General features: G+C 54.4%; 2 protein-coding genes across 3 annotated transcripts; both read left to right on the top strand.

The window, feature by feature from the left end:
• The first annotated feature begins 678 nt into the window (after nucleotides 1-678).
• S100A14 (S100 calcium binding protein A14) lies at nucleotides 679-2,771 on the top strand. The gene is made up of 4 exons (XM_033093826.1): nucleotides 679-729; nucleotides 1,095-1,204; nucleotides 1,635-1,781; nucleotides 1,997-2,771. Exons 2-4 carry the CDS (start codon nucleotides 1,175-1,177, stop codon nucleotides 2,132-2,134), a joined length of 315 nt encoding a protein of 104 aa, XP_032949717.1. The 5' UTR covers nucleotides 679-729; nucleotides 1,095-1,174; the 3' UTR covers nucleotides 2,135-2,771.
• Nucleotides 2,772-3,627: 856 nt separating this feature from the next.
• S100A16 (S100 calcium binding protein A16) lies at nucleotides 3,628-9,410 on the top strand. Of its 2 annotated transcripts, none has more exons than XM_033094174.1 (3): nucleotides 3,628-3,795; nucleotides 8,206-8,382; nucleotides 8,674-9,410. In XM_033094174.1, the coding sequence occupies exons 2-3, from the start codon at nucleotides 8,230-8,232 to the stop codon at nucleotides 8,830-8,832; spliced, it is 312 nt and encodes a 103-aa protein (XP_032950065.1). In that variant the 5' UTR covers nucleotides 3,628-3,795; nucleotides 8,206-8,229; the 3' UTR covers nucleotides 8,833-9,410. The 2 variants fall into 2 exon arrangements, with proteins under 2 accessions (XP_032950065.1, XP_032950066.1); XM_033094175.1 differs by lacking the exon at nucleotides 3,628-3,795 and adding an exon at nucleotides 7,429-7,572.
• The last annotated feature ends 5,266 nt before the right edge of the window (nucleotides 9,411-14,676 follow it).

The raw sequence follows: 14,676 nt of genomic DNA, 5'->3' as shown, positions 1-14,676 counted from the left end.
AGCAGGCAGCCCGACCAGTTTGGAGAGGTCATTAGCTGCCAGACAACTCTCTGGGCTCGCACATGTGTACTCTGGTTGAGGGGAGCCGAGGGGAAGCCAGGACAGCGCCCAGCCTGGCCCCTGCAGCAGGTCGTCCTGCTCAGGCCCCCCTCCCCTCCCCACCCCCCCCACCCCCCCGGTGAGATCTGGGCAGGCTTGATTGTCACTATCCCAGTTGGCCTTGGTGGAAGGAGTGTGTGTGTGACACATCAAACTACAGAGAGAGAGATCCCTGGGGACCTCTCTCGACCGACACACATGTCCCTCATACCCTGTGCCACAAACCCTGCCTTGATCAGCTTCTGCTTCTTTCTGGTTGCTGACTCAGGGCCCCTCCACTTCCCTGCCCTGCAATTCCTCTAGCTTGACCCCACAGCCCTCCCTTTCTCCCTTCCCCACCTCGCCTTCCCTCTCTGTCCTCTCAACTCTGCAGGCTGGGCTGGAGCCAGGGTCATCCCAGACCCAGCCCTCCACAGCTCCCTTCTCCCGTGTAGGGGTGGGGGCGGGCTGCGGAGCTCTGGCCAATGGAGGGTGGGGCCTACACAGCTGGCTCACAGCCCAGGCGGCTGCAATAGCAGGGGTGGCTTAGGGATGAGGCCCAGCCCGCTGTCTCCCCTCCCTTCCCCCAGGTATAAGAGCTGAGCTCAGGTGAGCTGGCTCCTCCTGTCTTGTCTCAGCAGCTGCCAGCAGGTAAGGAGACCCAGGGCTTTTCACCCAAGTGGGCTGCCCCCTGTTCAGGGGGCACGCTTAGCCTTTCCTAGCCTAGTCTGCCAGGGAAAGGGCTGGGGGGCCAGGCCCTGGAGGCTGGCGTGTATGTAGTGGGTGGTTGGAGGAGGTCGAAGAGTGAAGCTAAGGTGAGGCCCAAGAGACTCCCTCTGAGTGGGTTGGCCTGGGGGTTGTGACTTCAGGTCCTGGAGCCTGGGTGGGGATGGGGCCTTGTGTGGAGTCGGCCCTGATCCCCCGGATAAGGCCAGAATATCTGGGGTGGAGCCAAATGGGGGGTTGAGAAAGAAATGCTGAACTTTCCCCTTACCTTGGCCTTCCGGCTCCTCTAGGCAGATCATGAACCATCGGCTCCTCCTGGGCAGGCTGTAGGACACCACAAGTCACCAAAGGACCAAGCACACCGGGCATCATGGGACAGTGTCGGTCAGCCAATGCCGAGGTGGGCCCATTCATTCCCTTCCCACACTCCTCTCCTCCACCCTGAGCATCGTCTTCCCCCATTGACTTCAGCCTCCTTACCTTGGCCTTGGCCTGTCCTCCAGACCCTGCCTATGAGACCAGAACCCCCTTCCACGCAGGGTGATGCCGATGGAGCCCTCCCAGGAAGAGCTGCCTGGGCCACGTGCTAAGACCTGCCTTGCCTGGGGAGGGGAGGCCAGGGCTGGCAGGGAGAAAGCCTTGCCTAACCTGTGGCTCCGGGCAGAGGCCAGCGGGCTGAGGCGGCTGGAGTCTGGGCTTTGGAGTGGGCGGGAGCCCGTGTGTCTTGCAGCTGTCTTCCGCCCTGTTGGTCTGGCCAGGCCCCTGGGGAAGCAGGCTGTCGCAGGGCGGGGTGGAGCCTCCCTGACTTGGGTGATGTCCCTTGTCCTCAGGATGCCCAGGAATTCAGTGACGTGGAGAGGGCCATTGAGACCCTCATCAAGAACTTCCACCAGTACTCGGTGGAGGGAGGGAAGGAGACGCTGACCCCCTCCGAGCTACGGGACCTGGTCACCCAGCAGCTGCCCCACCTCATGCAGGTACTGAGGGGGTGACCCTGCCCTAGGCACAACCTGGTTTCCCAAGCAAGTGCTCCAAGACCCCTCTCACAGGGCCACAGACCCTGGCACTAGCGACTCCTGGCCCTTCCTCTCCCACTGCCAGCCAGGCTCAGGTCCTGCTCCCTGCCCCTGGGCAGGGCGGGGTGGGAGGATTGGAAGGTCTTGCTGAGCTGTGGTGTCGTCCCTCCTCGCAGAGCAACTGTGGGCTGGAAGAGAGACTTGCCAACCTGGGCAACTGCAACGACTCGACACTGCAGTTCGGGAGCTTCTGGGAGCTGATTGGAGAAGCAGCCAAGAGCGTGAAGCTGGAGTGTCCCACCCGGGGGAGCTGAAAATCTTCCCCTGGAATTGTTGGGGGGATGTTGGGAAAAGGGGACCTTAGAGACTGGGGGCCTGGAAATAAAACTCTTCTCTCCACCATCATCACTATTCCCCAGCCCACACCTGCCTCACCTCTGCAAGGTTCAGGTGCATAGTGGCCCTTCCAGGGTCCCTGCGCTTCATCCTCGGGAGCTCTGTGAACCCAATGGGTTCAGGAAGCCCCACCAGGGGGAGGCTCAGGGGGCGGGTTGGGGCCCGGGACGCTGGAGGGGTGAGGAAGGTGGAAAGGTCACGTCATTTGGTAGTGGGGCCGGGGCAGAGAGGAGCTGGGCTATGGGAAATGATTTGATAGGGCTGGATATTTGGTATTAAAAAAGGTCTCGGAGACCCTACCCCTTCTACTCTCTGCCCCAACCCTAACCAGCTGTCTGTCCAGTGCTATGTCTTCCTGCCTTCAGCTCTGCCCCTGCCACCTCCCAGGACTGTCCTTGGGCTAGGGCAGGGGACGTGAGACAGCAGGGGGGCCGTGGGACAGGCTAAGGAGGGTGTGACCTTGGGAGTGAGAGGACCAGCTGGGTGCTTGGGCATTTACAGAATGATGGTGGTTTTGTATCATTTGATTAATAAAACAATGCAAAAAGTGAAAGATGTCTTGACACCCTCCCCTCTGTGCCCATGGTGAGGGGTGGTTTGGGGTGAATGGCAGAGTTATCAGGTGGCCTGAGAACCGTGCAAGTGAATAGGGACCTACTTTTTCCCATGGCTTTGGGTTGAGGATGGTACCAGGCTCAAAAGGTGGCAGATCTGGTCCTCTGGGAGGGACAAGCTTCTCTTCACCGGTGGGCTGGCCCTCCGACAGGAGACGGCATGAGTGCACACCTGGGGAAAAGGATGGGAACCCAGGTGTGCTGGAGCATGGCTCAAGAAGGCCAAGGGAAATGGATGATGGCCTGGTGTGAATCCCAGCTCTGCCACTTCGTGCCTTTGGAACCGTGGGCATGCTTCAATCAGTCTCCTCATCTGTGAAATGGGGATGTTAATAGCACTTCCCCTACAGGATCCATTGCTGCACATGGCAGGTCCCAGCGATGGGGGGTCAGGAGCGCCCCTGCTGGGCTGGCCTGGACATGGAAGCCCAGGGGCCAGTCTGGTCCCTGGTGTCCGCCTTCTGACTCGAGCCAGCAGAAATTGGGCATTACTCCTGAAATCCCAAGGGCAAGGAAGTTTTGTGGCCAGCCAGGCTGGCCTGGAACGCTAACTGAACTTGTCTGTTTGGGGTCCCTGAAACTGAGCTCCCAGTGACCCAGGTGAGAAGGGCAGGTGACTGTCTTTCCCTTCCTTTCTCCACCCGGTAGGTTCTGTCAGGCCCTGTGGGGCTAGAAGGGTGGGGTTGGGGGAGTGCCAGCTTCTACCACTCCCTCTGGGGTGGGGGCGGAGGGGTGTTAAAAAAGGTGTGTATCCCTTTAACAAGGGCCCAACCCCAGGGCCAAGTCAAGAGGGAGCTCAGTCACTACCTCCCCACCGAGCCAGCTCAGCCAGGCAAGGAAGGAGGGAGTGGGACACGGGGACTGAAGGGAGGAGTCCTGTCTGGGCTGAGCTGGGGTTGCAGCTTGGTGGTGCCAGAGCCCAGGCCCCAGAGCCGTGCTGGAGAGGAGGTGGACCGAGGAGGCAGGTGAGCACCCCAGGCCGGTTGGAGAGGCCCCGCAGGCTTGAGAGGCCAGGGGAAGGGGCAGTGAGGGGGCTGCCGGAGGCCGGGTAGAAAGGTTTCCTTAATTGTTAACTTTCCCCAAAGATCGGTTTGCCAATGGAGAGTTCTGGTGGGATTGGGGGAGGGAGAGGCCTGCAGAGGAGTGGACGGGGTGGTGGGACCCCCTCCCAGCCCAGCAGCTGCCTGGGCTCCTCTCCAGGGGCTGGGCCTCTGGGCAGGGCCGTCAGGGACTTTGCCCGCAGCTGCTCCGATCCCCAAACAGAAAAAGGGTAAATGTGTGCTGGTGGCGGGTGGGGGTGGTCAGACCCTGGGCGCAGGCCTTGCTGGGCTCTGGGAGCTGTGTCCTGAGAGAGGTGACGGGGTCCAGGAAGAGCTAGGGAGGACACAGGGAGCCTGAGAGCCGGAAGACAGGCACTGAGGTGGCTTCTCTCCACCTCAGGACACAGGGAGGTCCCTGGACGCAGGCCATGTGCTCTGAGAGCTGTTTCCCTGGGAGGGCGGATGGGACCCAGAGGAACCTGGATGACACCCCGGGGGAGCCTGGGAGCTCCGGGAGAGGGGCCAGGAGACTGGGCAGCTTCCTCTGTACCCCAGGACCCAGGCAGGTTCTGGCTTGACTGGCTTTGTTTGGTGGAGCATTTGCCCTACAGAAGCCTTCCCTGTCAGCCCTACAGGGTGGGGGTGAGGACCGGGGTGCTGGTAAGTGGGGCTCAGACTTTCCCATCCACGAGTAAACAGGTCTCTAGGTGTTGGGGAGGCCAGGGGCTGCAGTATGTGTGTCTACACCAAACTCCTTGTCTGGAAAAAAATTCCAGACAACTTCACTGGTCTGGAAAAAATTTCAGGGGAGCAAGCTTTATCCTCCAGCTACATCCTCAGAAAACAGAAGGGGTGGAAGGTAGTAAATGGGTTACCCAAGCAGAGGGGATCAGGAATGGCAGAATTCCTCGCTCTCTGTGTACATAAGGAGTCTTGTGAGGGTCAGGAAGGGTGAGGCAGGGCCTCTTGTGTGAGAGAGTCAGTTGCCTCTGGAACGGGGAAAAGAGCACGAGACACAGACGGAGCAGAGACAGGGGCTATGGAGGCCGACAGATGCATTTGAAACAGCCTTGCAGATGGAGTGTGGCATCGCCAGCCCACCTCGGGTTGCACCTTCCCTGCATATTGAAGGCCGCTGGGACAAGCGAGTTAAGAAGGAAATGCATGAGTGAATGAATGGGGACTGAACACATGCGGTAATGAATGAGTGAGTAAGCAAATGAGTGGTGAATAAACCAGTGAACAAATGTGTGGTAGATGGAAGGGACCCAGTGCATGCCAAACTGAGGCTTGAGAGAGGGCTAGGCGCTAGACAGGACGGCGACTAGGAGGGCTAGGAAAGCCCAGGGACATACCCCGACACTTGGAAACAGTTTAAGACTCAGGAAGCACGTGTGGAGGTGGGAAGAGAAGGTGATTTTTGGAGGGTGTGCTGGATAGTCAGGGCTCCAGGTTGAAGTGGATGAGAGAGTTGAGATAGGGGGTGGTTGGGAAGCACTTGGAGGGGTGGGGCCCAGAAACTGGGGCTGGGAGGACAGGGCTGGCGTGGCTGAGACCCAAGTGCATGTTACCAGGGCAATTTGGGCTTTTGGAGAAGTCAGCAAGCTGGGCTGAGGTGGGAACCGTGGGCGGGCTGGGTCTGGGGGCCTCTTGGATGCTCAATGATGAATCAGGCAACGAGAAGCCAATGAGAGCTTTGGGGGAGGGTTGAGGGCTCCGTGAGAGGGCCCCTAGGAGAACAAGGGGTCCCCCCAGTCCCACTTTTTGGCAAGGCTCCAATGTACATGTCAGGCGCCTTTCCCCAGCTCTCGGGCCAGAATTCACCTACGGCTAAGTCAATGCAGGGCCTACCTCTTGAGAGGACAACACGTTGTCCCCCCACAAACCCCATGCTTGGGGACCCTCCGGCCTGGTTGGTGGGAGGAGCAGGCAACTGGCTGTGGCATGGGTATAGTGGCAAAGCTTGTCTCCTGGCCCCAGGGGAGGGAGGATGAGATGGAGAGGGTAGGGACACCTGACCATCCCACTCTGACCTCCTGTCCAGGTGTGTTTCTAGCGGTGTCTATTTGACTAGAAGGTGGGGGACGGACTATTGGGGGGCCTGGGAATGGAAACCCTGAGCTGTAGAAGCTACCTCTCTGGGGTGATCACGCACCTGACAGCAGGTAGCTGATTGTCTCCTCGGTGCTCACCTGCTTGACCACCAGAGGCCAAATAGGGGCTGGGCATTGTATCAAGGAAGGGCGGGAGGCTCCCCTGGTCAGAGAAACAAGACTTCAAGAAGGCAGGTGGTGGGAGAGTTGGGTGGGCCTGGGAGGGGGCATACATGGCACACCACCCCCAAAACTGTTCTCTTTCCCTTTTCTCTTCCTATTTCCCACAAAATTCTTCACTCAGGGAAAAAGGGCGGGGAGGGTTAAGGGTGGGGGCATTCCCTGAACTCTCTCCCCACTTGCAAAGCTTGGTTGAGAGTAGACTGGCACAATCTTTGCTGAAATGGGTTCAGCTTTCAAATTCCCAGGAACGGCTGTCATGGGCCTGGGCTACTCCCCGCCCAACGGCGGCAGAGCAGACAGTTCAGGGGTTGAGAAGAGAAATTATCCCTCCTCATTTGAGAATGTTAGAGTGTTTGTATGAACGTCTCGCAGACGTACAAACAGTGAACCACACGGCTACACACTTGATAAATAAAGAGTATGGGAAAAGAATATGGTTTCCTGTGGTCCTGGTTCCGTACTTGATCTTTCTGGCCACGGACCAGGGGAGAGAAGGTGAGGATTCTTCGTCAGAAATGCCCCAGCCTGACTCCTCTCCCGCTCGCCTCTCCCGCTTCCTGCATCCTGGCCTAGTCTCATGCTTCCTTCAGAAAATGCTTTGCAAAAGAAAAATCTTCGAAGGCTGGTCAGGGGCTTTGGATACATGGCAGCAGGGCTGGCAGGAAGTGGAGCATTAATAGAAACCGACTTCGAGCAAAGCTTTGGGCTGGGCCATGCAAGGTAGGGGAGATGCAGAGATTAAAAGCAGGGAGGTGGTACAGTCAGGATTTAAAAAAAAAAATGGTCCCAAGGCCTAGAGTCTTTCTGCTTGTTTAGTTCAGAGAACACAATGGCTGTGTCATAAACCCTCTCCTTACTTCCAGGACTGTCTGGAGTCTGGGGAGACAAGACCCAAGAAGACCAGTTAGTGGGCCTCGGCCAATGCTGGCTGAGAATCTGAACCAGGGGAGGAGGGCACCGAGGGCAGGGGTCAGGGCAGGCTTTAGTAGGCGGAGAGGGCAAGGCAGCGGGCATGGGATGAGGACAGCCACGAGGCGGTTAGAGCGCAGGGGGCAGGGCAGAGGCTGCAGTAGGGCCTGGCGAAGCACACCTCCCTTCCAAATCGAGCTGTGGACGCACGGGCCTGGACGGCGGCTGTGCCTACCTTCCCTTGCCAGGCCCGGATGGGCAGGGTGGCTGCAGCTCATTCCTGGGCTTGGGGGCGGGAGGGGAGGTTCATTTGCCCGGGTTCACTTGGGGGGGCTCTGGGCATGGGCGGTGACTCACAGTGGATCCGCCTGCTCCCCTCATATCCTGTTGTTCAGAAGGCTGTATCCGCTGGGATGTGAGTGTCTTTGTCCTGGGGCCAGGGGGTGACGGTGGCCTTGGGCTGGCCGGCTGGCTGGCTGTCTCCAGCTGGGGCAGACCGGGCCTGGCTCCTCCTTAGGTAATGGGGTGAGGAGTTCTGGGGTCCTGCTGTATATTTCCGGGTGGGCATGAGGGAGGCGAGGCTAGTGGAGTGTGGCTGGGGGCCCGCAGAACGTCATAGTCAATGGATAGGGCATTGTCCTGAGACGCTGGCCTCACTGCCCTGGTGCCTGCCTGAAGGGACTGGGAGGACTTCGGCCTCTGCCTCCTGCTTTGTTGCCTGGCGCTGGGATCTCAGCCAATCCTGGTGGGGGCAATGGCTCCTGCCCCTCTAGCCCCCTGGCTCATCCTAATAGTTCCTGGCTGTTTGTCCCCAGGGCCGGGGACCTGGGTGGGCCAGATGTGCAGAGGGCGGGGGGCTGGGCACTCACTCTCCTCTTCCCACGGGAGCCTCTTGCTCTCTCTGGGACTCTGACAAGCCCAGTGCCTGGGGCTGGGGAAGGACCTGGAGAACCTGTTAAGGCGGTTGAGCTGGGGGACACCTGCATTAGAGGAGCCACATAGCTCTCATTCCAGGGCCACCCCCACACCCACCCTGAGCCTCCCTTTCCTTGCCTCCTCCCTCCAGCCTGGGGGGCTCCAGGGGGTGCGGGGCTGGGAGCAGTTTTGGCCTGTGGGGTCTCTTCTCATGTGGGCTTCTCGTGGGAGCCAGGCCCCGTGGGCGTGAGGCAGTGAGATGGAGGATTGCTACACGGAGCTGGAGAGGGCGGTCGTGATCCTGGTGGAAAACTTCTACAAATACGTGTCTAAGCACAGCCTGGTCAAGAACAAGATCAGTAAGAGCAGCTTCCGAAAGATGCTTCAGAAAGAGCTCAACCACATGCTGACGGTACGGCCCCCACACGGCCCCCACACGCAGGCTTGTGTCTCCCAGGCCCCGAAGCGCTCGTGCTCTCAGGGCGGCCTCTGTCCTCTCAGAGTTACCCCCCCCACACATTATAGGGCCTCGACCCGGCCCAGGCAGCTGTCCTGGGGGGTTAGGGGAGGGGGGCCCAGCCCGGAGCCAGTGAGGACTCGGCTCCCGTCAGCTGCCAGACCAGATCCTGGGTCTCCGCCCGGGTCCTGCCTGGGACTCCGTGGGGCTGCCGCTCTCGACATTGCTGATGCTGCTTCCTCCCAGGACACCGGGAACCGAAAGGCTGCTGACAAGCTCATCCAGAATCTGGACGCCAACCACGACGGCCGCATCAGCTTCGACGAGTACTGGACCTTGATAGGCGGCATCACCAGTCCCATCGCCAACCTCATCCGCCAGCAGGAGCAGCAGAGCAGCAGCTAGAGGACCCGCCACCGTCCCTTCAGGGCACTGTCCCGATGCCCAGCCCCTCTTGCTCTCCCCAGGCCCCACCCTCACTTCTCCTTCCAGACCTTCTCCTGACCCTTGCTGAACAGGGGGCGGGGGTGATGTCAGGGCCCCTTGGTGAACATCTCAGTCTGGGGGTGCCTCCCTAAGGGTCTCAGTCCCTGGAGCCAGCAGGCCCTGGGGGCCCCCTGTGAGATCTCAGTGCTGTTTGGGGACCCCAAGAATTTCCTCAGTCTACCCCCCCTTCCAATAGCTGATGTGCCTGCCCGATTCTGAGTTTCTCCGACCTCCAGAGGTCAGCTCGCCGCCCTATGTTTTCCTGCTCCTGGCGGCAGCAGCAGAGACCTCTCCCCTCCCACCCCAGCGCCCGTGCTCGGCAGAGACTTCCAGGAGCTGCCCTTCGGCTGCCTCTGGGTCTGGGAACAGCTAAGCAGGGTTGAGCCCCCTCCCTCCTGCTCAGTCACTGAAGCATGGCAGTAAAGGCTGGATTTACAATTTGTGTCCCTCACCCAGCCCCTGTGTGACGCTCATTAAAACCTTTCCACTCCCTGTGACCTCCTCGAGCTTGCTGGTCTTTTCCCTGGGCCCCTGAAGCAAGGGGGCCTCTCGCAGAGACACCGGAGGGCAGAGAAAGAAAGAAGTAGAATTCCTGGATCTCAGCAGGTGCTGTCGGCCCTGGGCCAGCAGCTCCCCACCTCCTGGTCCAAAAGTCCAAAAGTCTCCGGGCCCTCCTAGCCCAGACTCAGACTCAGTCAGCTTCCAGGCACACAGTGTGTCTCGTTTAGGCCTCAGTGTAATTCTGTGAGAGAGGGGCCCAGATGGTCAGTCTTGGGCCATGAGTTATGCTGAGGCCCTGAGTCGTCGTCACCAACAGATTATTCTAACACACAGGGAGGGTGATGGGATGGGAAAGTGGGTACAAGGAGGGGAGTGTAGGAGGCCAGAGTTGGAACCGGGCAGGGAAAGGAAAGCACAGCTGGTAGCAGCTGGAGGGAACAATGCCAGCTCCTCTGTTTCTCCCCTACTCTTGCATGGCACGGGCTCCTTGGGAAGGAGAGGAACGGCAGCAAGCCCAGCCTGCAGGGCTCTGCACCCCTGCTTTCCAACCCAGGGCAGTGTGTCCCCCAAGGTTGCAGACTGTTCAAAAGATGCACAGAGAGTTACCGGAATCCATTTGGATCTTCTGAAACTGCTCTGCCTCAGCACAGGCGTGTGGTTAAGGCAGCAGGCCGGTCTCCCCCACCTCCTTCACAGCACCCCTTCTCCAGTTAAAAGTGACTGAATGGTGAAGATCTCGTTCATCCTTAGGGGAGGGGGGATGCATGTTATAACTGGGGTAAAAAAAAAAAAAAACCATCACAAGTTTACTCTCTTTACACATTTTAAGTGTACGTTACAGTGTGGTTAACTATGTTCGTTGTACAGCCGAGCCCTAGAACGTTTTCGTCTTGCACGACTACCCTCCCCCAGTCCCTGGCAACCATTCTACTTCTGTTTCTATGAGTTTGACTGTTTTAGACACCTCATGTAAGTGGGATCACACAGTGTCCATCTTAGTTTATTTCACTTCAGCAGAATCTCAGCAGGTGCCTCTGTAGTTTACAGATTGTTTTGAGCTAGAGACCCTGCACCCTGTGAGCTCAAGAGAAACATCTGCCCCTCCCTTAATTACGTAGAAGAACTTGAATTAGAGGTCTTGCCCATAACAAGAAATTATCACAGAAAACCTCTTCCGGCGTGTCTGTAGGGCAGGGCAAACTTCTACTGACTAAGCATCTGCTCTTCTTACCAACCTGCAATGACCGTTTGAAGCCCCCGAGGCCTCTTACCCCATCTCTAGCTCAGACTGTCTTAAATACCCACGTTCCTTTTCTGTCTCTGAACCTTTGGTGCATGTGGGACCTCTGACTCTCGCAGGAATGTGGGGTTCCCATACCTACGTGCATATTAAGTTTGGTTATTGTATCTTACTAATCTGTCTCGTGTCTATTTGGTTACCAGATCAGCCAAAAGAACCTTGAGGTTGGAGGAAAGTTTCTTCCTCCCTTTACCATATTTATGTTATATACATTTAAATGGATGACGGAGGGCATCAAACCATTGTGATGTTTACATTTCATCAAACACACATTTAAAACAGTCTTAATGATTTTATTTAAAAATGTCACAATAGCAAAAGCAATTCAGAAAGTACACCCTCTGCCATGACTTAAACTTACCACAAACATCTTAGCTGCCAACTTGAAATACGTGCGAGGCAGTACATAGTTTTGTTTTATTTTTCCAAAATTCCTTTAGGGAGGACAGAAACAACCCCCAAGAAGACAGACCATTGCCTTAGAGAGCCCCAGAGTCGCCCAGAGTGAAGGGTGAGGCCACCTGGGAAAGCTTTGGAGTAGGGAAGAGATCACCTGTAATGGAACCAGAAGAGGGGCAGACAGACAGACAAAGGGGGGAGGAAAAGAGCCAAAGTACCTCCTGCAGAATAGGACAGGGATGGCGGCCAGGTGCCCAGACCTTGGCGTGGTGGAGGAGGTATGAAGGATCCCATGGGGGAGCTGTGAGAGATCCCATGGAGGAGGTGTGAGGGATCCCATGGGGAAGGTGTGAGGGATCCCATGTGATATCCCGGAGGCAATTCCTTCCTGCCTCATCCCTTCCAATGACTGGCTCCTCATTTTCCAGTCCTCCACACTGAGCCCCTCTTAGAAGGGGTGGGGGGTAGAGGGGGAGCAGAGTGGGGAGTCGGTGGGCCAACCCCAGCCCTATTCCTCAGGACCTGCTCCCTGCCTCTTTGAGAGAAGGGGCTGTGCTCCCTTCACCGCTCTGGTCTGTGTCCGGAGCCCCGCATTTCCAGCATTCCACGTGCCAAGACGTCAGCACGGCTGGCGGGAAATGAAAGGTTGTGTGACCCCCATTAGAGGCCTGTTTCTAGGCGGTCTAAGCTCAAGCCCAGAGAGCTAGGGAGGACACTGCACTTGGGTAGAGGTCAGAGAAACTTAACAGCAGACAAGGCTTGGGCTTCAGGGCCTAGCGCCAAAGAGGCCCCAGAGGGACGAAAGCTGCCACTGCAGGGTCAGGCAGCTCAGCCTGAGGCTCCCTGGGGAGCCAGGGGGCGGAGGGGGGGTCGGGGTGGGGCAGAGAAGGGCAGCCTTCCTCCCTTACCCTGGATTCCAGGGACCAGACAGCCTGAGCAGAGCAGGGGAGAACGAAGGGACGGGCAGCAGATCTCACACAGGTCTGAAAAGGGTCCCTGTGCCTGGGGTCTCACGCTGGCCTGGCTTAGTATCTAAACCACATGGCACTGAATGGTGGGTGCCCGATACCTTGCACCTGTCAAACCCATTTGTAGCCAGATTTGTCATTCTGTAGTGTGAGAACCTGGCTTATTTAGTCACATTAGGGTGACTAAACCACCTGTGTCAGCCTTTGTACTTCCTGTACTTTTGGATTTTCTTTCTATTTAGATCCCTAGTACTTCCTTTTAAAAATCTATACGATCCTTTCTGCTTGTTCAAGGTTAAAAGTTTAAAAAAAATGCTTTCTCATTTAAGTCTCATTTAGTCCTCCTGACAATCCTGTGAAACAGGAATGACAAACAGCACGTTACAGGTGAAGACACGGAGGCCAGAGAGGTGATGTGACTAGCCAGGGTCGTACTGCTGGTGACCTTTGACTCAGCCCTCATCTAACTGTGGGGACTGCCCAGAGGGCAGAGGCTCTTGTCCGAGTCTTAGCCCCAATAACTATGGAGGGTCAAGAGTGCCCCTTCCAGACCCTGTGTGGTGGCTGTGGTTGCCTCTGCTGCAGACCCATCCATCCATCCATCCATCCATCCATCCATCCATCCATCCATTCATTCATTCATTCAGAATATAGTACCTTGTAGGTGCCATTCACAGTAGATGCTGCAATAAAAACAGTAGAAACAGATATAGTTTCTGATTTTATGGGTCTATCACAGTTTAGAGAAGATCACAGCAAGTGATCACACAAACAGGTGGATAACTTCTAAGGGACAGACTTACAGAAAAAAAGTTATAAAAATAGGACAATAATACACGTTCTTTATAATAAAAAGTGCTATTTAAGTTTTACTGGTAGATAACAAAAGAGAAAAATATCACGGAGGAAATGAACAAGTTACTGAACTGTGGATACATTTTTGTCATCATGAGAAATATTCATTTATAAAAGATTTTAGAGATAGATGTTAGAATAAATGTTAGAGATAAATGTTAGATTCGTGGTAGAATCTTTGGATTGTGCCCAAAGGCTGAGAATCATAGTACATTTACACTTGACTCCCATTCCCCGTCCCAATCTACCAATTGTTGATAGTTACATTAATTCACTTTCAAAGGTCCATGTACACAGTGTTTGCATTCTGTTTTGTAAGCGTGGTTTCCAGTGCAAGATCAGTCTTAGTTCTATGAATTCAGTTCTCACTCGCAAATCCTTTGGCCTGGTTTCTTCATACCTGCCTCTTTTATTTGATTCATCATCTGCTTGGTTGGATTTCAAAGGGCTGTTGGCTTAGACATTTCTGGAGCTCTTTCAACTTCAGACTGTTGCTCTTTGGCAGGGCATACAATTCTCTGGTCATGCATTCTTTCTCTCTGAGCCCTGTAGACATGGCTCCACTGTTGGCTTCCATTGCAAGGATCCATGGGAAAAATCTCAGGCTGACCGGATTTCCCGGCCTTGTTTTCTCTTCGTGGATGCTCTCTCTTCGTTTTTTACTTTTTCTTTTCCTACTATTTTAATGATGAAATATTTCAAGTGTAGAGAATAGAAAAGTATAGAAAACAGCACAATATTCAACCATAAGCTTTGTTGAATTTGAACACTTTAAATATTTGCTTTAGATTACTTAAAACAAATAGAACTTTCAGATTTAGTTACAGGCCTCCATGTGCAATCCTATATTATACTGGCTCTCTCCAAGCCATCGCCACCATCCTGAATTATGTGTTTATGGCTCCCTTGATTAAAAACGTAATAATTTTGTTCACATATGCTCATATTCCTAAGCAGTGTATTATTTAGTATTGCACTTTACATGAATGGTGTCATATTGCATAGATTCTCCTGCAACTTCCTCTCTGTTTAAAATAAGAGATTTATCCATATTGACGGAGTTCATCGCATTTTAGTGACTGTATCATACATATTTTAGTGCTTGACTATGCTCTAATTTGTCTGTATTCCTGTTGAAAGACATTAGGGCTGTTTTCAGGGGTTTTTGTTTTGTTTCGCTATTTCTGTGTAATAATGATTCTTTGGAATTTACTGAGATTTCTTTTGTGTCCTAGAGCATATTTAATATTACATGATTCACATGTGCTAGAAAAGAATGTGTATTTTTTTCTTTGTTGGGCATAGAATTCTATATCTACCAACAGCTGGAACTTGCCAATAATGTCATTCAGCTGTTTTATATCTCTGCTTATTTTTGTCTCCTTGATCAATCAGTTTGTGAGAAGAGTGTGCTAAAATTTCTAACCATAATTTATTTATTTATTTTTTCCAGAAGTTTTGTTAATTCTTGCTGTATATATTTTAAGGCTATGTTATTGGTATTTTTATGTTCACGATGTTTGCATTTTTTTATATTATGTTTCACTTTGTCTCTTATATTTTTCATCTTGAGTTCTCTTTTGTCAAATATCAAAATTACCTCCATGATATTTCTTATGCTTCAGATTTGCCCGGTGTACTTTCTCCTATTCTTTTATTTGTAATATTTTAAAAAGAGTTTTTCTTTGAAGTGTTTCTCTCGCATGAAACATATTGCTGGAAAAAAAAAATTTAGACCCA

Source organism: Rhinolophus ferrumequinum, chromosome 22 (genome assembly GCF_004115265.2).
Source record: "Rhinolophus ferrumequinum isolate MPI-CBG mRhiFer1 chromosome 22, mRhiFer1_v1.p, whole genome shotgun sequence".
Classification (NCBI taxonomy): Eukaryota; Metazoa; Chordata; class Mammalia; order Chiroptera; family Rhinolophidae; genus Rhinolophus; species Rhinolophus ferrumequinum.
This window is presented reverse-complemented; position numbering and strand designations above follow the sequence as displayed.

Bases quoted from the DNA above. Each gene is read 5' to 3' on its own strand.
- S100A16 (XM_033094174.1), top strand. From the start codon at position 8,230: ATGGAGGATTGCTACACGGAGCTGGAGAGGGCGGTCGTGATCCTGGTG. The intron at 8,383-8,673 runs GTACGGCCCCCA...GCTTCCTCCCAG, and splicing joins AGCTCAACCACATGCTGACG to GACACCGGGAACCGAAAGGC.
- S100A14 (XM_033093826.1), top strand. From the start codon at position 1,175: ATGGGACAGTGTCGGTCAGCCAATGCCGAG. The intron at 1,205-1,634 runs GTGGGCCCATTC...CCTTGTCCTCAG, and splicing joins GTCGGTCAGCCAATGCCGAG to GATGCCCAGGAATTCAGTGA. The intron at 1,782-1,996 runs GTACTGAGGGGG...CCCTCCTCGCAG, and splicing joins AGCTGCCCCACCTCATGCAG to AGCAACTGTGGGCTGGAAGA.